The sequence below is a fragment of the Nymphaea colorata genome, chromosome 9 (assembly GCF_008831285.2).
Source record: "Nymphaea colorata isolate Beijing-Zhang1983 chromosome 9, ASM883128v2, whole genome shotgun sequence".
Taxonomy (NCBI): Eukaryota; Viridiplantae; Streptophyta; class Magnoliopsida; order Nymphaeales; family Nymphaeaceae; genus Nymphaea; species Nymphaea colorata.
In genome coordinates this window covers 21,454,159-21,478,259 of record NC_045146.1, presented here as the reverse complement: position 1 = coordinate 21,478,259, position 24,101 = coordinate 21,454,159, and the positions used below count along the sequence as shown (strand labels likewise).

Here is a 24,101-nt window from a genome sequence, read left to right as displayed (position 1 = left end):
ATAGAGTTTGAGAGTGTTAGAAGTCAAATACTCATGACAAATCCATTGCCAAATTTTAATCAAGTTTGTCAAAGCATACAAAGAGAGGTTGCTCGCCGGAAAGTTATGAATCCGGAAAAGAAAAGTGAGGCTGCTGAAGATACTAGTGAAAAACTAGCATATCAAACTCGTTCAGAACCACGGCCCAACAATTTCAGATCTGATATCAAAGGCGATGGAAATGTGACCATCATGCATAGAGGAAGAAATCAGTTAAAATGTTCATACTGCAAAAAGACTGGACACACTAGAGAAAAGTGTTGGGAGCTAAATGGAAAGCCATCTTCAAAGGAGAAGTCACTTTCATCCAACAGCCCCAACACAGCCAACTTCATCACCCGTGAAGAGTTAGAAAAATTTTTCCAGCATTTTTCTAAGACAAATCTGGTTTCTACTCAGCCTATTGGAAATTCGTCTGAAGGTACGCACCATGCCCTCATTCTCATTCAAAAAATCTTGGATGGATCATTGATTCCGGGGCCACCGATCACATGACCGGTGACCCCTCTAAAATAGTTAATTTAACTCTTGAAAAAAATCGGCATGTATTCACGGCCGATGGCACACCCATTCCTATAGAAGGCATTGGGGAATCTTGTTTCTTAAAATCAAATAAAAGTTCTTGTGTGCTTTATATTCCTAAACTTTCTGCAATCTTATATCTATAAGTAAGATAACTAAAGATTATGACTGCTTAGCTATTTTCTCTCCAAAGAATGTTTTAGGACAAGAAGTCGAGGAAGGAGATTGGTAGAGGGTATGAGCACAACGGTCTATATGTCTTAGACAACATTGAGGCTGGTCTTCTTGCTCGTGCGGAAAAGATATCTGATTACAAATTGTGGCACTCTCGGCTTGGTCATATTTCAGATAGGTCGCTGAAAATTCTTGTTCCTAACGTCAAACCTGATGGGCATTCTTGTGATGCATGTGAATTCTCAAAATCGACTAGATTACCTTTTCAAAACTCTGGAAAAAGGTCTGCTGAAAACTTTGATTTAATTCATTCTGATGTTTGGGCCCAGCCCAGTTGAGTCTCATTTAGATATAGATACTATGTTTCTTTATGATGATAAAACTCCATGACTTGCTTTATTTTCTAAAAAATAAGAGTGATGTTGCTAAAACTTTTGAGGAATATTATGAGCTTGTATACACGCAATATGAGACCAAAATAAAAAAATTACGATCGGACAATGGAGGTGAATATGTCAATAAAATTCTTGATGATTTCATGAAAAAGAAAGGCATATGTCCCCAATCACTTGTGCCAGTACTCCCCAACAAAATGGGGTTGCCGAACGCAAGAACCGACAATTGCTTAGTATTGCTAGGTCCCTTATGATGAACATGAATGTTCCCATCCGTTTTTGGTCTGAAGCAATAGGAACTGCTTGCTATATAGCAAATAGAATACCTAATTCGAGCATTAACGTCAAATTCCAATTCAATTACTTCTAAACAAATCAGTTTCTATTAATCATTTTAAAGTTTTTGGATGTAAATGTTTTGTTCATATTCAAGAAAAATTTAGGAATAAATTAGAAAAAGAGCTATGAAATGCATTTTTCTTGGATATTCAAGTAAAAAGAAAGGGTTCAAATGTTATGAACCTCATTTAAAAAGATTTAATTGCATGACTCGTGACATTGTTTTGGAAGCCATGACAATGACCGCACAGTTGAGTCTCATTCTAGATATAGATACTATGTTTTCTTTTATTGATGGATGATAAAACTCCATGACTTGGCTTTATTTCTAAAAAATAAGAGTGATGTTGCTAAAACTTTTGAAGAATATTATGAGCTTGTATACACGCAATATGGGACCAAAATAAAAAAATTACGATCGGACAATGGAGGTGAATATGTCAATAAAATTCTTGATGATTTCATGAAAAAGAAAGGCATATGTCCCCAACTCACTTGTGCCGGTACTCCCCAACAAAATGGGGTTGCTGAACGCAAGAACCGACAATTGCTTAGTATTGCTAGGTCCCTTATGATGAACATGAATGTTCCCATCCGTTTTTGGTCTGAAGCAATAGGAACTGCTTGCTATATAGCAAATAGAATACCTAATTCGAGCATTAACGATCAAATTCCAATTCAATTACTTCTAAACAAATCAGTTTCTATTAATCATTTTAAAGTTTTTGGATGCAAATGTTTTGTTCATATTCAAGAAAAATTTAGGAATAAATTAGAAAAAAGAGCTATGAAATGCATTTTCTTGGATATTCAAGTAAAAAGAAAGGTTCAAATGTTATGAACCTCATTTAAAAAAATTTTTGTGACTCGTGACGTAAAGTTTTTGAGCAAGAACCGTTTTATGAGAATGACGTTCAGGGGAGACAAAACATAAACAACTTGTTGACATTAGTCTCCCACAACCTTTGGTAAGCATTCATGAAAACGTAAGTAAGTATTCCAATGCAAATCAACTTCTTGGGAACCAAAATCAAAGTGACGACAATCAACATCCTCATCTAATGAAGCTGATCGTACTATTGTTCCTCAAGACAATGAAATATCTCCAAGGCCAACCCAAGAAGCCGTGACTGAGCAACTATTATGGAGATCGTCTAGATCCACCAAACCACCAACCAGGCTAAGTGATTTCTATACATACTTATCTTTTGACAAAATTCATTCCATTGATGATTATCTGACTTTTGAAAATTTGTCAAAATCATATCGAGATTATGTATTGAATACTTACCACCATGAAGAGCCTAAGAATTTCTTGCAGGCAAACAAGGACCCAAGATGGAGAGACGCCATGAAAGAAGAACTAAAAGCACTACAAAGAAACCACACTTGGAAATGGTGCCTCTACCAGAAGGAAAAAAGGTTGTTGGGTGCAAGTGGGTGTACAAAATAAAATATAGGAGTGATGGATCTGTCGAGAGGTTCAAGGCAAGGTTGGTTGCAAAAGGATATACTCAAACCGAAGGGATCGATTATAATGAAACATTTGCTCCAGTTGCAAAAATGAGCTCTCTCAAATACTACTATCAGTAGCTTCAAACAAAAGGTGGGAACTTATGCAGTTGGATGTAAAAAATGCATTCTTGCATGGTGACTTAAATGAAGAAGTCTTCATGGAAACTCCAGAAGGCATCAAAAGTGAAAAGGGATATGTGTGTAAACTGAAGAAGGCCCTATATGGTTTAAAACAATCTCCCCGGGCATGGTTCTCTCGACTCAGTGAGGCTCTTGTGAAAATTGGTTTTTCCAAAAGCACGTCTGACTATACCATGTTTATCTACAATCGTGCTTCTAAGGTCACCATATTGCTGGTTTATGTAGATGATATTATAATAACAGGAGACGACATTCAAAACATGACACGAGTAAAAGAGTATCTCAATAAAGAATTTGAGATAAAAGACCTAGGAAGATTGAGATACTTTCTTGGCATTGAAGTGGCACAATCGGATAAAGGAGTGTTTATTTGTCAAAGAAAATACACTCTAGATCTCCTCAAAGAAACTGGTTACTTGGGGACTAAGTGTGCTGATACTCCCATGGAAATCAATTGCAAGCTAGCTAAGAAATGAAGAAGGGAACCAGTTGAAAATGTTCAAAGTTTTCAGAGACTTATTGGAAAGCTTATCTATCTTACTGTGACTAGACCAGACATCACATACGCAGTCAACCTTGTGAGTCAGTTCATGCATAAGCCTATGTCAACTCATGTAGAAGCTGCACATCGAATTCTAAAATATCTGAAGGGGACTCCGGGGAGAGGAATCTTAATGAGAAGAAACGATTGTCTCAATGTCATTGGATATACAGATGCTGATTGGGCAGGAAATCCAAACGATAGAAGATCAACTTCAGGATATTGTACTTTTGTGGGTGAAATCTAGTATCATGGAAAAGCAAAAAACAATCTGTAGTAGCTCGATCAAGTGCAGAAGCAGAATATAGAGCCTTGGCTACCTGCACATGCGAGTTGATATGGACTAGAGTCTTATTAAAGGACATGAACATTGAACATAAGGAACGATGAAATTAATGTGTGACAATATGGCGGCAATTCATATCAGTGCTAATCCGTTTTTCATGAAAGGACAAAACACATAGAAGTGGATTGTCACTTTGTTAGAGAAAAATCCATAGTGGAATTATTGAAACACCTCATGTCAGAAGCGAACATCAGTTGGCTGATATTTTCACAAAAGCTCTCAGCAAAGAAAGACATCACACTATTGCAAACAAGTTGGGACATATTGATATATGTGCACCAACTTGAAGGGAGACTGTCACGCAAATTGGAGGAGATCAAGGGAGGAAATCAAGAACCGTTGAGGAGAACGTTGGAATTGAGGAGAAGTTGAATTATATAAGGAAATAATATTTTAAGAAAGACCCAAATCTGCCTTCCTCTTCTTTGTACCGTTGCCTCAACGAGTTACTATGGAACGCTTCCTATTATATTGTAATCTCATATAAAGAGCAAGTGTACCTTGAACAAAAACGATATAATGAAAAACAGAGCTCCTCCTTCTTCTACCGTGGATGTAGGCATCTAAGCCGAACCACGTAAATTCTGTTTCTGTTGTGATCTTTTTCTCTTTGGCTCAACTTATTAAAACTGCCTTCACATCCCTGCTTTCACCATGGTTGAAAAGAAGCCTGAGTGTATCCTTGGAGAACTGATATTTTCTTGCTTTACGCCTGTGAAGTTGGAGGAATCGAATTGAGCATATTCTGGCAACGGGATATGGAAATAGGCCAACCCTGGTGCTGGTTCTGACTGAGCTTCTGGTGCGCTCGTGTAGTTCTTCTGCATGAACGATTAAGAGCTTCTGAATGAGAACAACAAGCAGAGTAGAATTGATGGTTTTTCTGTTCCTAAGGTGACAAAAGTTTTCCGCCCGGAGGAAATGTTTTGCGCGGATATTTTTTGGTTTAAATGAAAACGTGTCAGAGTTACCATGAAAGGTCCACATTGAAAGAAGAACTGCGCATCTGTTCTGACGGTCACAGTCAGTCTGCATTTTCTGTATTACTTTGGTTTCTACGCTATGCGTCAATATGTTATTTTTAGTAACTACTTTTAGCAGAATTTAGTGCCTATTTACTCGTATGAAGTAGGCTTTATGACTGGATTGTATTGGACTTTTGATTCATCGATTTTCTAGATTCAGTAATTTCAAGTTTAACTCAAACTACAACTAATATCAAAACTACGGGGAAGTCCCTGGTTCAGAAACTCGACTTCGTAATCTAGATCCCAATGGGTACATTACTTTTCTTGAGCCAGTATTGAGGCAGGCCAATATGCACTATTGAATCAGCTCGATGTCCATTTTACTGAGAACTGAAGTCGGTGTCAATGGCACACTAACATGAATTACTTACTATAGAATTCTATCTCAAGTAAGCTTAATTATTGATTGCTAATGAGCGAGTCAGAGAGGGACTGAGGGTGGTTGTCACTTGTCAGTTGCTATACGAGCATGAACAACAGATTTTGAATGAAATGACTTGATGAAGGCCGGGAATCAATCAAGGCAAAAGTAAAATGAAAAAGAAGAACAGCCAAAATCTACCTGCAGTTTGAAGGATGTCTCCGGAACCAAACTTGCTGAGAACGTTTGATCCAATCATACTTACCCATCGATGGAACAGTGGGGTAATCACCACTGTCCAGGAAATAGAGATTCAGTACCGACTTGCTTTGGAGTTTCGAACCATCAGCCCCGAGAACCTCCAGATTGTAGTTACCAAACCCATCGATATGGGAAAGTGTATGCTTCATGGTTGATGGTGGATTGACAAGGGAAAGTGTATGCTTCATGGTCACTATGTGATTCATCAGTCCTTCCCTCGTCAACGTCGATTCTTGATCGTGGTTCCCTAGCACAGCGGCCCATGGTATCCCTGCCGCCACCGCTGGTGCAAATGCAGCATCCATGGATTTTACTGGATCGGTTGTATCGTTACCGTAGATGTTATCTCCTGTTATTGACAGTGTCCAATTTAAAACGAAACGAGACATAATTAATTAGGAAAGCGGTATCTGCAATTGGCGTCAGCAAAAGCAAAGATTTTCAAAATTTCATTCTGTTCTTCAGCCGAGACAGTGTGTCCCCGTCACCTGCAATCGTAAGCCAGGTGGTACAGGACGAAATGCTTGAAAGGAACTCTTTTTTTAGTAATAAAACTTTAAAACCAAAGGCTCTAAGACCAACAAGCCACCTTTCTGGTTCGCAACTTCAGACATGGGGAGTTTACCTGGATAAAATAGTGTTTCAAATAAGGAGAGAAGAACTTCAATCTCTTTTCCCCCCTGGCACCCACGCGTGATCAGATCCCGTTTAATTATTTAATACTCACTCATAATTTACTATGATATGTTGCTCTATTTTTCTGATTATCTAGTCGGATTGCATGCCTTGAAAGTTTGGTTATTAGTTTAATTACATTAGGAGTTGGTTCTTTATACTGCAAATGGTTGATGTAGAATATTCTGATTGACGGGAGTCTCCTTCTTCACATAAATATCATCAAAGTAACGGTAGACGGTAGGAAAAAGGAAGACTGGTTTCAGCTTATTTGAAGTATTCCTTCGCTCACAATTGATTTAATAAAGAAAGGAACTGGATCGCCTAATTATGTAGAAAATAGGACTTGAAATGAAGTGGGCATGCATTAGTCCTAAACTGAACAACCATGACCATACATATACTACCCTACCTAGAGAGAAGCAGTTTCCTTCCATAGAGTTCAAATCGACGGGCATGTCTATACCCAGATCTTAGATCGCTGGCATGGTTTTTATGGTGTCTATATACATAATTTGCAGAAAACAGGTACGTTCAAGTATCAACGCTCGCTTGATACAAAATTACATCATTCATAAACAAATCGGTGTTTCAGAAAAATAGATAGCTAGGAATTATTTAAGCCATTGATTCAAAGGATATCACATACTGGAAATTTGGTTGCAAATATATAAAAAAATTAATTAATATAGAGGAAATTAAGTTGCAAATAGGAAAAATTAACAAGCTGCTTTTTTCAAGAGTTTGGAATGCTCTTCAAATAAAAAGGAAAATAAATGAGTTTCTTTAAGGGATTTTTATTGCCCTTGATCCAAAATCCTGAATATTCGAAAACCGTGTCTTTAAGATTAAACCATTTATTTTCTAATCTTAAATCCAATTTTTCCCAATGCAAAGATTCAAACTAAGAACTTCCAATGATGAGCCATAGATTTTCTTATCATAGAAGATCTTTTATTATATCAATAGAAGCATGTCACATCATGGATTTCAAATACAAAGTAATGGAACACCACTTATATGAATAGTCTTCTTTAAAGGGTGTTTTAAACTTTTGAAGAGATAGGTTAATTTTTATATTTGCACCTTAATCTCTATCGGCTTATTTCATTAAAATCAACTGACTAAATGATTTCCCATCAAACTTTGTATACGAAGGTCTAATAGCCATAGTTAGACATTTGTTATGTAACCCCATAGTGACATTTCTACAAAATAGTTTCAATCCCTCTTTATGTTATAAGCTAATTATCCCAAATCCATCTCTACAAACCTTTTTGTTTTCAGTCTCAAAATACATGTCTACTTTTTGCTCAACCCCTCCAATTTCGCCTTTCTAAAAGGAAGTAGCCAAAAAAAGAATCATCTGAACAATAAAAAAGAAATTAAATGCCCCCACACTCTGTACACGATGCTGTTTGGAGAACTCTATGGAAGCTTGGGCATCCGACCGGCTCGGTTCAACCGGAATAAAAGCCTGGTCTGGGCTAGCGTGATGTCTGAAACTCGAGCTTGAGCCTGGGTCTGATGCTCAACAAAACCTGAGCCCGAGCTTGGCACGGCCTGACTCGATTACAATAATTTGCGAGAAATGGTTACCGGTGTACACGACTCAGTGTATAAACATGTGTTTCCGAACCCGCACCCACTTTGAAAATGTACGCAAGGCCTGTGTATGGCCTCTTGCATGTAACCAGCTTTATTTCACTTGACAAAAGTAGAACGCGGCTGTTCTGACCCGAACAACCAAGCCGCTCTGGACAATCGGGACGGTGGTGTACTTGACAAAAGTAGAACGCGGCTGTTCTGACCCGAACAACCAAGCCGCTCTGGACAATCGGACGTTCGCGAAACACATATAGAAAAAAGAAAGGGTTTCCCGCGATGCCACAAACACTTGCGAGAGATTGGAGGGGCGTACCAGTGAAGACGATGAGGTCAGGCTTCTCGGCTCGGATCATCCGCCCCATGAAGGCGGTGTTGAGGTCGGAGCATCCAGCGACCTGCTCCGGCAGCACGTCCTGGCACTCTGTCGTCTTCCCGTTCGCGTAGTGCATATCCGCCACCTGCAGAATCTTGAATTCCCTCTCTTCGGGAACCGGAGAGCCGAAGCGGCCGAGAGCCACCAAAACCACCACACCAAAGCGGCCTGCCGAAAAGCAACCCCTCCATCCTCGCCATCGCCACTTCACCTTCCCTTTCCGCCACTCCGAGCTGCGACTCCATACCTCCCTTCTCCCTGTATTTGTGGTATAACACGAAGGCCTGACCGCCATTGGCGCGAGATGTCGCCGCTGTCTCCGAGGACCTTTCGTCACCACTGGTCCATTGACTTGTCAGAGTGCCATTCTATCCCCACTCGGCCTGTTCTGTAGCAGTACATTGACGTTAGAGTGCCATTCTATCATTTCAAGTATGTTTTCGTTTTCACATATATTTTCAATGAGTGGTTGGAGGTAGGTTCCACTTACCTTGTTGTAGAAAGTAGACGTACGCGTATGGACTATAAAAAAACCCGCAAAAAGGTGTCTATAAGGGAGTCTTTGTCGGGCGAAGAATCCACTGCAGAAGCAGGTTGCTCTGCCTCTTGATTTTCAAAAATTTGGACTCATAGACAAACACTAGATCAAAAACCTGGATTTTTTTTTATGCAAAACTTAGATTCTGATGTCGAGATTTATGCTATCTTGAGCTGATCAATACCTGATGCATAATAGTGTGCAGAGAGAGGCTAGAAAATTTCTTTGTTCAAACTAGGATGGAGAAATCTACAAATGCTAGGCCACCGCCTGACTCACATGAAATATGCATGTGAGCACCAACAAGAACCATTCAAAACCTCCACCCATATATCCTTTGTCTCAACTTCTCCACCAACCATTGTTGCCAAAGAAGCCATCCTTCTCTTGGGCAGCTAATTTCCGCTTGTTCCTGCTTCATATATGCCGAAAGGATCATTTGACATGGCTGGCCGCCTATAAGTTGCTTGGAGAAGTTCCATTAAGGAATATCAATAGTTTTACTTTTAGATTTTAAGGGATAGTTCAATAATATAAATAAGTAAAAAAATTAGAGAAATATCAATATCAAATAAAGTAATTTCTGTCTCCAAATTGACGCCACTCAAGCAGAGAGCTAAGAAGCAGTGAACTGTAATATTTTCCTTTTGGCAAGAGCTCCTCTTAATTATTTTACTATCTATTCATTTTTTTTCTAATGGTATGAAGAAAATGTCAGACCATCGCAATTAGGTGGTTTCCTAGAGCTAAACTCGATCTCCACAAGATCTAAAGGAATTGGAACAGTTAGTAGGCTGAGCCTTTGAATAAATAGTTTTGGCTTGATTAATAAAACAATATTTTCTTTTCTTACTTGAGATCAGATACCATCAGCGCCAACTAAAAGATCACCTTCATGAGAATCACCATTCTCCAGTATTACTGCCACCTGAATTTTTTTCACAAAGAAAAGAAGTCAACTAAATCAAATGCAAAAAGAAGCATTAAACCAACTGTGGACTAAAATAATTTGACTAACAGCTTCACTGCTTTGACAAGAAACTGGTGCCTCAAATCCAAATATTACATATCAGATCTAGGATCTGCATTTTAATGTTTGTGAAAATTTGTGATCTAATATCAAGGAAGGAAGATCTTCCCTTGAATTTCTGAATCCCAAACTCTGAAATGTCGAAATCAAGCGTGCAATGAGTAGTCCCAAATAAGGCAATAAAACTGTTTATTTTAACTGGAAATTTTACTAAAAAGAGAACGAACAGATATATTGATCAAAACTGGAAGCCGAACGAGAGCGACAGTACGGGCCTGCAACCCGGTAAACCTCAAGCAATAACACAAGATCAGAAAAACTGGTGAGGAAAACAGGAACAAAGGGGCTAGGACACCTTGAAACACCAGATTAATTGCCCCTCTGGCTGTCAAAACAAGAAGGCTGCTCCGGCAGCTCCTCTCGCCGTCTCTCTGAGTCATGTAAAGGAGGAGAGAGAGAGAAAGACCGGCATACCTGTGGGCGGCGGCAACTGTCTGTCCATCAGCGATGGAAGGGAAAAGCGAGCTGTGAGTGACGAGGACCGCGGCGAGGGCGACAGGAAATGCGAGATACAGAGATGGAGTGCACACAGGAAGTCGGAGGGAGGGAAGAAGCGAGAGGAAAAGAAAAAATTGGGTCTTCCGTTTTGTTTTTTCATTTTTTTAACAGGTGGCACGAAGTTTTGGAACAGGAGATGCGAAACCCATACCGAGGGCGAATAAGGCCTCATCTGAACCCGTGGTCATGCCACCTGTATATATGTAAACACCGGTGATTTCTTTCACCTGTATATATATATATATATATGTTCACCGGGCGCCTCCTAGTAGTGACACCACTGTAACACAAATTTTTTTTTTTTTAGTGAATCATGCGACCATTAAATAAAATTTTTAGCAGGTGCCAGTACCTCCATTTTTCCGAAAATTTTGTAGGGGCCGGTCTTAGGAAAAATTTAAGCGGTAAATTTTAAAATTTCAAAACTTAAGGCCAGGCCCTGGCCTTTCCCTTCGCCCCTCGTCTAGATGATCCTTTATACCTATTGATTTCCTTTCATTGTTTAACTGCCCTCTCAGTTGCAGTTTCAATTGTCGTTCGAGTCGCTTTTTTATGTGCATGAAGGTTTCCTTTCTCGTTAATGTAAACTTTAGATCTTATTACCTGCTGCGATGTCAGTCTTTAAGGCGCTTCTTACTCATGCATGAGATGCTACCGACTGCTAACTGCGTGTTGTGTTGTTCAATATTAGGATGAATCCTTGGCTACGTGTATGTAGCATGTTCATAAAATCCCAACGGATCAAAAGTTTTTTCCACCCTTTCATTTACACCCATCAAACGTCATATCCTTTTTGCTGTCATATTTATTCTGGCCTAAAAACGAATTAATTTAGAATCAAGGAAAAATTTCCTTCGCTCCACACAATCATGCCCTTTATTATCCTTCTACAGCTTTGCCGATCAAACTCTGCAAGTAGTTGTTCCCTTCCTGCACCCCGCATGACAGCTTAGGCACACGAGAGAGAGAGAGAGGAATATGAGGATGGTAGAATTCATAGGAGAAGCAAAAATACAAACAGTACATGTTGGTTCAGCTAACTCTTATTGGGTACATAAATTCTAAAAAGTACAATTTTCTGGCTTGGATATTGCTTCAGAGTGGGGGGGGGCGCTTGTCATAGCTAGGAAACATATTATGAGTTTGTAAGCTTCAGAATTTTTGACGTCTTTTGAGACACGAAATCCGAAGAACTATTTTCCAGGCTTGCCGGATGGAACCTTCTGCCACAGTGTCTGTTCATCAATCTTGGACAGAGGCGCATCATCTAAACGCTTCCAAGTTCGGATTGATTTAACTCCACCCCAAGTAGCGTTATACTTGTCTTTCTCTAGAGAAACAAGTACTACTCTTGCTCTCCTGGACCACCCTGCTTTCCCATAAGCATGGTAGCCAAACCCACCTGCATAGCATAAGTTTATGTCCGAGAGTTTGCCGCAGAAATCGTTCAAATGATCATGCCCTGTGAAAACTGCCCTCACATCCCCTGCTTTCACCATGGTTGAAAAGAAGCCCGAGTTTATCTTTGAAGAACTGATCCCATTCCCAGCTGGTTCAAGCTTTACGCCTGTGAAGTTGGAGGCATCGAATCGAGCATACTCTTGCAACGGGATATGAAAATAAACCAAGCCCGGTGCTGGTTCTGACTGAGCTTCTGGAGCACTCGTGTAGTTCTTCTGCAGGCACGATTAAGAGCTTGTGAATCAGAACAAAAAGCATTGCAGAATCGATGGTTTTTCTGCTTCTAAGGTGGCAAAAAATTTTCCAGCCGTAGGGAAAAGTTTTAGCGCATATTTTTTTTGGTTTAAATGAGAGCGTGTCGGAGTTACCATGAATGCGCATCTATTCTCAGTCAGTCTTCATTTACTATGGTCACCCATAACTTCTGGGTTTCTGTACTACTTTCCTTTCTACTCAATACGTCAATTTGTTATTTTCAGCACCTACTTACAGGTTTAGCAGAATTTAGTTCCTATTTACTCGGCTGATGAAGTAGATTTTATGACTGGTATTGGACTTTTAGATTCATCAATTTTCTAGACTCAGTAATTTCAAGCTTAACTAACCATGAAACTACAAATAATATCAAACCTACAGGCAACGTCCCTCGTACTTCAGAAACTCGACTTTGTAATCTAGATCCCAATGGGTACATTCACATCTTGCCTTCAGCCAGTGTTGAAGCAGGCCAATATGCAGTATTGAATCTGTTCGATTTTCCTTTTTACTGAGAACTGAAGTCGGCGTCAATGGCAGCCCTAACATGAATTACTATAGAGTATTATCTCAAGTATGTTCTACGAGCATGAACAACAGTGTTGAATGAAATGACTCGTGAAAGGCCGTGAATCACTGGAAGGTAAATGTAAAATGAAAAAGAAGAATTGCCAAAATCTACCTGCAGCTTGAAGGATGTCCTCTGGAACCAAGCTTGCTGAGAAGTTTTGATCCAATCATACCCACCAATCGATGGAGGGGCGTAATCACCACTATCCAGGAAATAGAGATTCAGGACCGACTTGCTTTGGAGTTTCGAACCATCAGCCCCGAGAACCTCCAGGTTGTAGTTACCAAAACCATCGATATGGGGTTCTTTACCGTTAATGGCGGATGTTGTTGATGGTGGATTGACAAGGGAAAGTGTATGCTTCATGGTCACTATGTGATTCATCAGTCCTTCTCTCGTCAACGTCGATTCTTGATCGTGGTTCCCTAGCACAGCGGCCCATGGTATCCCTGCCGCAACCGCTGGTGCAAATGCAGCATCCATGGATTTTACTGCATCGGCTGTATCCGATCCGTAGATGTTATCACCTGTTATTGACAGTGTCCAATTTAAAACGAAATGAGACATAATTAATTAGGAAAGCGATATCTGCAATTGGCGTCAGCAAAAGCAAAGATTTTCAAAATTTTCATCCTCATCTTCAGATATCCTCACATCTCTCTTTTTTTTTTTTTTTTTGTTAATAAAGATGGAGGCCTATCCTCTCCAATTTTTTTTCAATAAAAAAAGATAAAATAAAAATTTGAAATGATGAACCATAAATTTTGGCATGACCTTTTGTCACATCAATAAAAACGAAAAATGTGTCACATCATATCCCATGGATTTCAAATGTAAAAAGATCAAATAATACTTAAATAAAATTCAATATTTTTTTAAAGAGTATCTAACTATTGAAAACAACACCAAAGTCGAACAACCTTTAACAGTGGTATTTTTTACAAACTTGTTTCGGTCCGACTTTATGTTTCAATCTCAAAATACATGTCGACTTTTTGCCTAGCTACTCCAATTCCGCCTTCTAATACAAAGTAGAAAAAAAGAGTTTTCTCAACAATAAACAATTAAAAATGCCGCTGCCCTCAGTTGAACAAGGACAATTGAGAGAGATAGGAGGGGCGTACCAGTGAAGACGATGAGGTCAGGCTTCTCAGCTCGGATCATCCGCTCCAAGAAGGCGGTGGTGTTGAGGTCAGAGCACCGGGCGACCTGCTCCGGCAGCACGTCCCGGCACGCCGTCGTCTTTCCGTTCGCGTAGTGCATATCCGCCACCTGCAGGATCTTGAATTGCCCTCTCCCCGAGAACTGGAGAGCCGAAGCGGCCGAGAGGCACCAAAACCACCACACCAAAGCGACCTGCCGAAGAAGCAACCCCTCCATCCTCGCCATCGCCACTTCACCTTCCTGCCTCGCCACTTCGAGCTGCGACTCCGCATCTCCTCCTTCCTCCTCCCTGTATTTATGGCATAACGCGAAGACCTGATCGCCATTGACGCGAGAGATGTAGCCGCAGGGTTGGAAAGAGTCTCCGACGTCCTTTTTGACTTGACAGCAACGGTGGAATGGACCCGGTGTCTCGAGTCTTGAGGCTTGATCCCATTGCCAACGGGTCGGATCGGGTCCGTCATCACCCCGTATCTGGGCACACCATGTCTGAGATAAACCCATAAGCTTCAGTATGGGGAGTTGGACATTTGTGCGAAGATCTGACCCGTATGTTCGTCAGGCTCAAAACATTGTAAGTGTACAAATTATTTAGGACCAAGGTTTGGAACTTTGGTTGCCTTACTCTCTTTGATTCTGAGTGTTTACTTAAGAACCGAAACAATCCATAATCTAACTCAAACTTGATCATTCAATTTTTCTTTCAAATTTCTTATACATACCTCATTTTTGCTCACCGAAAAAGGGTCTCCACTTAAATCATAACATGTACCTTGAGATTTATAATTTTCAATATTATCCTCTTAAACTAAAAAGTTTCATTTCGCTTACAGAAGAACATACATCACTTGTCATTTTTTTTTTTCACTAACTCATATTTTAAGTTTAGGTTAGAGGATTTCTAAGGGATGCATCCTAGCTGGTTGGGTTGGCCGTTAGTGAGAGTTTAATCGTTAGTTCAATTCTCATAGGTGTCATTGATTTGTACAGCGAAATGGTGAGAGACAGTACGACACTCTAGTTGATAGGTATATTATAATGTCCATCGAGATTTCAAATCAACTTTAAAGAAGCATGCTGCCATAAATTATTGAAAAGAAAAAAAAAAAAAAAAAAAAAAAAAAAAAGAGGTAATGGTGCTCTCCCTTAGGTAGGTAGCCGTGGAGATGGTTTCATGCTTTGATAACCTCGGATCTGATATCTAAAGCTGATTTTAAGTATACAGTAGCTTAAATCTACATCTTAAGTAGCTTAAATCTACATCTTAAATAAACAGTCCATTTCTCAATTGGAGCATTTTAAATTTGTGTTGATATTATGAAAACTAAGAATTTATGATCCCTGGGAGGAGGTGTGCGACCATAAATCCATACATTTAAAATCTATCCCAGCCTTGGACGTGAAATCTGAGATTATCAAACGTAGCCTATGAGTTTTTGGTCATTCGGCTCATTAACCGTGCATGCAACGTCAGACTAATTTTTATAAATTTGAGAAATTGAATCTGAGGTCGGCTTGTGTGTTCGGTTAGGTTTTCGATTTTGATTTTTTTTTTTTTTGGGGTCACTAAACAAAAATGTATTCAATATTCAAATCGGATGCTGCATGCCAATAATTGAACATTTTCACAATTTGTGTCTTTCCAATTCCTTTCTAAGATTAATAATCTCTCTTCCTCTCTCTCTCTCACAACATCAAGATAGAAGTCTATATGTGGGCTTCCAAAAAAAAAAAAAAAAGCGCTTTAGCTGTATTTGTTGAGTTCATGAACAAGAAATCACAATCTCAAGAATCGGAAAACTTCCTTCTTCAGCTTATAGTTGTTGGTTCCATACGGTGCGTCAGTTGAATGACTAGACAATATTGGAGTTCACAAGAATATACGTGCACGCGATCTTGTCTACTTAATGGGAAATTACAAAACACTGTTCATCAGTGTGAAACCAACTAAAAAGCGGCAACTGCAATAATTTTTCTTTGGCTGGAGCCTTAGTAGAAATATATATCGTTGGGTGATTAATAAAAAATTATATATATATATATATATATATATATATATATATATATATATTTTGCTTTTCTTCCTGCTCTATAAAAAAGCAGCATGCCGTGAAGGGAAGGAAACGGGTGACGTAATTATTAGAGTTTTATTTTTGAACAAGTTGACCTTTTCATTAAGTAAGAAAAAAAGGTACAAAGCCTTTTTTTTTTAATAATCTTGGTACAGTTGGTGCATAAAAAATACCACCCAGTTTAGGTCATTTAAAAGTAGAAAAAGGCCTCTAAAGAAAGAAAGACCCATGTGGAGGGATTGGTATCATTTCGTCATCTCTTGGGTGGCAAATCCCTGATAGAAAACCCTTGCAATTTTAGTAATAAATAGGGCGGAGTCATTAGATGAGTCCCCTATTCTGTGCATATGCATGAAAACAGTGTTCATTTTAATTGCATGCAATCGAGACCAATATTTGGTCGGTGTTTATTTTTGTTATTGGGGCAAATGTTTCTTCATAATCCATTCTTTATGCTTCAGTGCACCCTTTTGCGACAAGCATAGCCCTGTATCATGACCATTCTATCATTGTTGCATTAGATTTTAAACATTCATCTACAGCCAACCACACATTTTCCTTCAAGCAATTGAATTGAGTGATTTCCAAGGATTTATTTTTGTTTTAGGGCATCAAATTCTTCCTGCATAGCTTTGATCCAAGCAAGATTATCTTTGGCTTCCTCATATGATGTTGGTTCTAACTCTCTCCCTGTAGTGACCAAAAAGCCAAAGTGGTTAAAAAAAAAAATTAAATGTCACATGGATTTCCACAGGACGCATAACTGCCTTTTATATGTGATGTAATCTTTTTAGTGCCTAAGTGGTTGAGTGGTTCATTGTGATTTTCTAGGCCCAATGATCTCAGTCATGCCACTTTCAACTTCATGAACTCTAATGTTTTCGGTCAAGGTGTGCACTTGAGCTTCTTTTAGTGCATTATGATATCCTTGGTTGGTCGAAATGGAATCTAGATCGTCATATATGCTAATGTTTAACAAAGTAGTCTTCCCCCCATGACTTTTATGATTGTGGTGGTTCTTGAAATATGGTAGTAACTCATCAAATTTGATGTCTCTAGAGATAAACATGTGTCATTCGTCTGAATTGTAGCTTCTATAGCCTTTTTCGTTGTTTGAATATCAAAAGAACATACACTTGTCGGACTAAGTTTGTATCGTTAAGTTTTGTTGATCATGACAAACAATCTCAAGTGATTGATGTTGATCTTGCATCCTGTAAAAATGTGAAGAGATGATTTTTCTCTTAGTCTATCTGGACAGTATTGAGAAGTGTTTATTTGGATTAAGGATTGCTGTCATTTTCATTTTTAAAATTCTTGACTCTACCCAAGACTTCCATTTTGATTGCAATCTCGAAAGTTTGCCTTACATCCACGTGTTTGGTTCTAAATCTGCTGCCTGTGAAATGCTGGAATTAGGAGGAGACTGTCCATGCAAATGAAGAGGCTGCAGAAGCAGCAGTGCAACCTGCTGCGAGAAAGAGTGAGGAGGACTCCTACTCCGATAAGCAGGCAAGGGAGGGGGTAGCTGATGATGAAGGCCTGTCTGGTGAGGGCACCTGCGTTGCCACTGCAAGTACAGAGACAGAAGAGAAAAAGGACGAAGTCGCACAACAAACAGCTCAAAACCCAAACAACGAACTAAGGCCAACCTCTGAAAGTTCAGAGAAAAACCAGTCTCTGAACCATTTTGTTTCTGCATGATCTTTTGTAAAAGAAAAGCAAGTGAATGAGGGAGCGAAGTACATGATCGATCCTCTGTACCAGATGTACTTGGCAAAGTAAGGATCCAAAAGATGACTTGAACAACAAAATCAGAACTCCAGAAATAATTTACAATTTCTAAGTTTCTCCCAGCTTAAGGCGCTCATGCTTTCCTCCATATGATGCAGAATACTCATGGCAGAGAACCTAAAACTTTAAAACAGGGGAATGAGCCAAAGTGCTCTCAACGAGAGGAACTTGAAGAACTTGTTGTTGCCAAGTCGTGAGTAAGATATAAATGAGAAAGAAGAACTGCAGACAAAGAAATGGTTGAAAACCATGACTTCGCAGGCATGCAGTGGGTTTAGTGCATAAAGTTTCATGCATTACGTGTTTTTTTTTGTATTATCTGAACATTTGAGATGGTTTTTGCACATGCCTCATAGCCGTGACTTCTAAAACTCCGAGCAGCGTACAGTGCCTGTAGGCATCACCATGGCACTTTTCAGCTCGCTTCCATTTCTTTTATTTTTAACGGTAATGAGACAGAAAAACGTTTTGACTTGCATGTGTTAGGCATATATAGCTATATCTTATAGATAACATTAAAACTCTTGTGACATGGGCACCATATAGACGAGCTATTAAATGGATTGCGGATTTTTTGGGTGCACTCCTCAGCATTTTAGGAGATAGCCCTACATAGTGTCTTTAGAACGAATGCACAGAGTAAACAAGAGATGCATGTCAACTGAGAAAGGTTGGTCTTTACATTGTGAGGTTCCTCGTAGGAAATAACAAATACCGCAACCGGCAGTTGCAGAACATGGGTACACTGTGATTCTCAAATACAAGGCGTTGTAGTTAAATCCCTTTTATCTTGTCACTGCTCCTAGGTGTCACCCTATAACAAACGGTCACGGACTGATGAACCTGAATTTTCTTTGGCGAAAACATTTATGCCGTATAAAGAGGTATACCTGGAAAAACATCACTCATTGCTAAATATTCTGGAACGGCTTTTCCTCTGTACACATGGTCATAAAAGGATAAACCAATCTAGAGCACAATAGTTTTCCCTGACTTCAACTAAGAGCTTAGAACATAGTGGATGAAACTTGGAATTTTTCCCCTTCAACGGCTCACAACAAACTTCTTCATTTTCAAAGTTCCAGTACCTCTGAATTAACTTAAAGATAATCAACTAACTGTCAAAATTCAAAAATGCCCTCACAAACTATCGAACTACCCTACAAGCACAATTTGATGAAAGAACAATGCCAGACTGAGAAGACTAAGCTTAAGGGAGATGTATGAGATGTCTTCCACAAAAAATTAGATCTAAATCGTGAAGCATCAATAGCGTCGATCGGCCAATCCCATATCTCGAAGCTCCCAGAGAGGCCGAGTCTCCTGATTGATATCATCGCTGATACCTTGCCGAATCGGTCTGATAACAAAGAAGTACTGGGATTTCCCAAAACAAGAAATGAATTAACTAAAGATACACAAAGATGCCCAAGTAGATAGTCCACAACCAACACATACCTGAAGTGCTAAAATGATAGGTATCCAGATCTTTCCTCTCTCATTTGGATTGGGACCTTCAATCAGTTTTTTGTCAACTAGAATGGGTTTAGTTCCATTCGAGATGACATCAGTAATCTTTTCAACCAAGTTTGGAAGCCACACTGCACCATTGGGAAGAACCTGCACGTATGCTGCCACTTAGCTAAAGGAAAGAGGAAGAAGAAAGACAAGAGGCAATGGAAAGAAGATAACCTTTTCACCAAGTTCATTTGTATCACATCTCCCGCTGTTCTCAACCAAAACAACTGGGATCGGGTGATTCTACAAAAGTAAGTACAATTCTGTGAGTTATACAAAAGTAGGTCCAGAAACAAAATGATGAATATGGCCTTTGCATGCCTAATTATTTTTTACTTGAACAGCAAATAGTTGGAGAAGACATTTTTAGTCCAAAAGTTAGGAAAATTTCGTAACAGAAATAGGATTGAAGCTATTGAGATTATTCCTCAGGTGATCCTCATGGAAATAACACTTATGCGAGTTATTTAGCTTCTTTATTATCTTTATCCTGTATCAAGTAGCTCTGTGACTTTTGGTTAAAGCATAGTGTTGAACTCACATTCTAACTCTCAGCAACCAATGAATTCTCCTACACATGGCAACGCAGTTTTTAGCCTCATCCAACCACGATAATAAGAGGTATCATACTACCAACATCTTTGCAGTGAAACAGAGTAAGAAAGGTATCTAATCCCTTAAACTAACATAATAACTGAATGAAGGTACCAGATGGGTCTGCTAAATAATCTGAAGGAAACTCTAGGAACACAAGGCTTCCTTGTCAAAACCACCTCGTTGCTTATGCTAAAAGGTATTTGTTTACAGCTATCAATTAAACAAGCTACTGTTCCGACACAAAAATATAAGCATTTATATTCTGCAGCGCTTCAGAAGGGAATATATCATAAAGCATGGGAGAGAAAGAAAGCCAGCAAAGGACAAATTTGTAGGTTGAATGACATGAATAATTAAGCTGTGCAAGAAAAAAAAAAGTAAATATTTGCCATAAGCTGTGGATATCATACCATGAATAACTCAGCAGACAATGGGAAGATAGGACTCCACTGTACATCATTCTTTTTGTTTAAGCTAAATATTACTATGTCTGATTCTAAGAAACAATCAACAGGCATCCTATCATATTGTGGGATTACAACAGCAAAATTGAATTTTCACTATCTCCAAAGGGCTTAGATTTTTCCTGCTTATTGCAACAGAAGACAAAATTAGGATATATGGCTCTTGACGGGGCAGCCTCTTTGACACTTATAGTACTCTTCTGGTGAATTAAAAAGTTTATAGTTGGAAAACTCTGCTACCAACATATTGCTAAACATCAGGCATTAAATTGTCTTAGCGTATAAACTATAAAGACAAACACTGTTGACTTGAAGCATGCATGACACAGCATGGCTTAGTGGAATGGATTCCAGTGGATTCATTTGGGATCCTAGGCTAGATTGTTTTATCTTATATGTTATTAATCCTTTTTAGGTTTAGACCTTTTATTTTGGGGATCCGAGATCCAATTCTGGTCTAGGGTTTAGCCCTCTTAAAAGGGGCTCTTATCTTTTGTTTTAGGCTAATTGGAGATTAAGAAAAACCCAATTTCCCTTTTGCAATTGAATTCCCTTCGGATGTTCTTTCATTTCTGTTCTTCCTTGGTTCCCTTCCCACAGGGATTAGAGCCAACATTCTAATCACTGCAACAATGCAGCGGAATAATAGCAAATATGCATGCAATAGACTTCACAGCTAAATGCATAATACAGATTTCACAGACACGAGAGCAGCTCTAAAATCTAAAATTAAGTTCATTGTATTAGTTATCAACAGCAGGATATCAACTCATAATATGCAAATCATATCAAATAGAGCATACAACTACAAAGATTAAATAAATTCAATGCCAAACAAAAGCAAAGAATTAATTTGTAGTGGTAACATATTGTCACTTATGTCTACACAACGAAAAAAAAAATTCATAAAAAATAATCCTATTTTGTCATGCATCCCTTTCACTGTCATAAAAAAATGCATACAATACGCCAAAACAGATTCAGCCGTATTAAACGTGAAAAAAAACGCGTCCTTTTAAAAAAAATGCCAGAAAATAAAAAACGTGAAATTACCGAGATTATAATTTTATGATTTTTATTTTTTTTATAATTTTTAGGATTTATTAAATGTTTTAAATTTTTTAAAAATTTACCGAGATTTTCCTGTTTTATTCCCGAAATATACAACTTTGTCGTATTATACCCGAGAAATTTCTCGCCGTATAATACCCGTACACGTTTTTGTGACAATGGATTACATCACATGTAAAAAATGATGAAGCAAGGAGGTCATACAGCTTCATACCATTTATATGAGTCAACAGACAAACGAAGAAAACTATTGACAAAGCAAATGATTGTATTAGTTGCGCAAAAATAGCATCAACGTTAAGTAAAATCCCATGCTTCATGGTCGAACCCTAAAGGATTCACTGGACAAAAGAGTCCATCGAAAGCAGGAAACTGTATAATGTAAGTAACAATTCAACATTAGAGATTATGAAAGCCTAGTGCAGAAGAACTACAGGCTAAAAAAAATTCGGTCACCTGAAAATCCTGTTTTCTTATTCGAGCTCCCAACCTGACAATTCTTAGAACTGCCTCTGACCTTCTAGAGAGAAACTCATCATAACTTAATCCATCTGGTGGTGAGAGCTGTGCATGCGTCAGAACAACTAACCCTCTCCGCCACAAGTCAATCCCAAAGGCCTCTGTGATAGCTTTCACAACCTGCCTGTCCAGGTTATCCACCCTGTAGCTATCCAACCGGTCTACATAAAGTAGAACATCAATAGTCTTGTTCAAAAGAAACCTGTGATTCCAACAACTACTATCAATAAAATGCCCAAACAACCAACTGCTACACTACGAATAAAAATTACAGAAAGTCGCATGTTGTAAATGAGCAACAGAAGATTCTTCCGGCAACATATAAGACAAATACATAGGCGATAAGGTTCTCACCGTTTTATGATCTCCAAAGCATGTTCATTAACATATCCCCCTTCTATGAGCCCGGGAGTGTCAATAATATTCAATGTGAATCCCGCCCTTGTGCGCGAGCACATCATCGGCCGCAATGCTTCCGTCTGCTCCAATAAAAGAAACATTCAAGTATAAGAAAGAAAAACAAATACAGAGATGGGACTACTAAAGCTCCAATAAGAAAAGCATCTAAGCATTTTCAAAGTAATCGACCTCAGACCTGAAAAGCACTGACTGCAGCAACTCGCTCGCCCAATATAGAATTGACGGTAGAAGATTTACCCACACCACCCTTTCCCATCACAAGAATGGTCATTGTACTCACATTCTGAAATAAAATTTCAAGAAACCAAACGAATCAAACTTCATAATACATGATGGTCATAGCAACAAAAAGTAAAGTAGGAATAGGAAAGAGAGAGAGAAGAAGAAACTATAATTTCACATGAGTGATACCCAATTTGCAGGGAGTACCCTACCTCCTGCTTCAATCTTCCCAACAATCCAAGCAATTTGTCCTGAGTCGCAGTTGGGAATTGGTTAATACCCGCCCACTCACGAATCATTTGCGACGCCATTGAGGAAGAGAACGATAGGAAAGAAGGACCTCTCTATCTACAAATTACCATAAAAACAACCATAAGAATTGCAAAAGAGAATGCAAATTCGCGCCAAAATCCATGGGAAAAGATAACGAACCAGCACCCACTTCTCAAAACTCTAACAGGTGCCAATTCCATGACAAGAACACCACCAACGACCCTTGAAACCATTACCTTCTTCTCAATGTGAAAAAGAAAGACAGAAGGAGGGGAAGAAATTTTACCAGATACTCCTGGGAGCTTGAGGGCTGCAAACCAAGAAGCCGGGAGAGTGGATGGAGGGTTTAGAGAGAGACTGGTACGCGGGTCGGAAGGGAAGGCGGCCTTATCGGTTTCATCTAAAAGGGCCATTTCTTCTCTTCAGTCGGGTTGGTCTTTGTGACGGGTGAAGGAAAATTTTACCGTGAACGGTCTAATGTTTCGTATATTCAAAATGAGCACCTATTCAAGAATCCAGGTAACCAATTTAAATGAGCACCTATTTAAATGGCGGCCTGCCACTTTGTTAATTAATGTAGGAAAATGGAAACAAAAAAAATTACTTATCAATCAAACCATAGTTATTCCTAAAAAAAATATAACAAAAGCTTATTTTAAGTCTTACTTTATAACTATTCTGGTTTCCTTTTGTTACTGAGAAATAGAGCTGCACACGAACAGAGTCAAGCCTGAGCTTGGCCAACTAGAGCTAGACTCCGCTCAAAAAACTTGAGTTTGAGCTCTTTATAGCAAGTTTGACTCAATTATACAAAATTGAGCTCGAACTCAACTCTCATACAACTCGTTTAGACATTAACTTGTTTAGTGTCAACTCATGTAAGCATTAACTTGTTTAACTCATGTAAGTGTTAACTCGTATAACTTGTAAAAATTTATTTTTACCTTAAAAAATAAAAACCGGTGATTCAGTGAACCGATTTTGGCAATATTATATAAGTACATGTTCCCGAGTTGAGTGAGTATAAATAAGTCTAGTTCTTAAAACTCAAACACAACTCATTTAATGTTTCAAGTATCTTTGTAAGGTAGAACTCAGCTCGTATATATATGAGTCGAGCACGAGCCGAGTTTTTTGAAGTGAGTTCAAGTTGAGCTTGAGTTGGCTCGTCTAGTTGTGCAGTCCTAATGAGAAACATCACTAGGCCACTTATGTATGGCAGAGACAAATCAAATAGGTCCTTCAACGTACACTTT

General features: G+C 38.9%; 2 protein-coding genes and 1 pseudogene across 2 annotated transcripts; all 3 read right to left on the bottom strand.

The window, feature by feature from the left end:
* Nucleotides 1–4,612: 4,612 nt before the first annotated feature.
* Nucleotides 4,613–8,470, bottom strand: LOC116260684 (probable inactive purple acid phosphatase 29; annotated as a pseudogene).
* A 2,953-nt stretch (nt 8,471–11,423) lies between these two features.
* LOC116260727 (probable inactive purple acid phosphatase 29) lies at nt 11,424–14,220 on the bottom strand. The gene is made up of 3 exons (XM_031639172.2): nt 13,856–14,220; nt 12,843–13,258; nt 11,424–12,120 (listed from the first exon to the last, which is right to left on the bottom strand). Exons 1-3 carry the CDS (start codon nt 14,118–14,120, stop codon nt 11,638–11,640), a joined length of 1,164 nt encoding a protein of 387 aa, XP_031495032.1. The 5' UTR covers nt 14,121–14,220; the 3' UTR covers nt 11,424–11,637.
* Nucleotides 14,221–18,648: 4,428 nt separating this feature from the next.
* LOC116260728 (translocase of chloroplast 34, chloroplastic) lies at nt 18,649–23,265 on the bottom strand. The gene is made up of 8 exons (XM_031639173.2): nt 23,132–23,265; nt 22,785–22,920; nt 22,526–22,633; nt 22,285–22,409; nt 21,868–22,132; nt 19,454–19,522; nt 19,220–19,381; nt 18,649–19,138 (listed from the first exon to the last, which is right to left on the bottom strand). Exons 2-8 carry the CDS (start codon nt 22,881–22,883, stop codon nt 19,028–19,030), a joined length of 939 nt encoding a protein of 312 aa, XP_031495033.1. The 5' UTR covers nt 22,884–22,920; nt 23,132–23,265; the 3' UTR covers nt 18,649–19,027.
* Between the last annotated feature and the right edge of the window lie 836 nt (nt 23,266–24,101).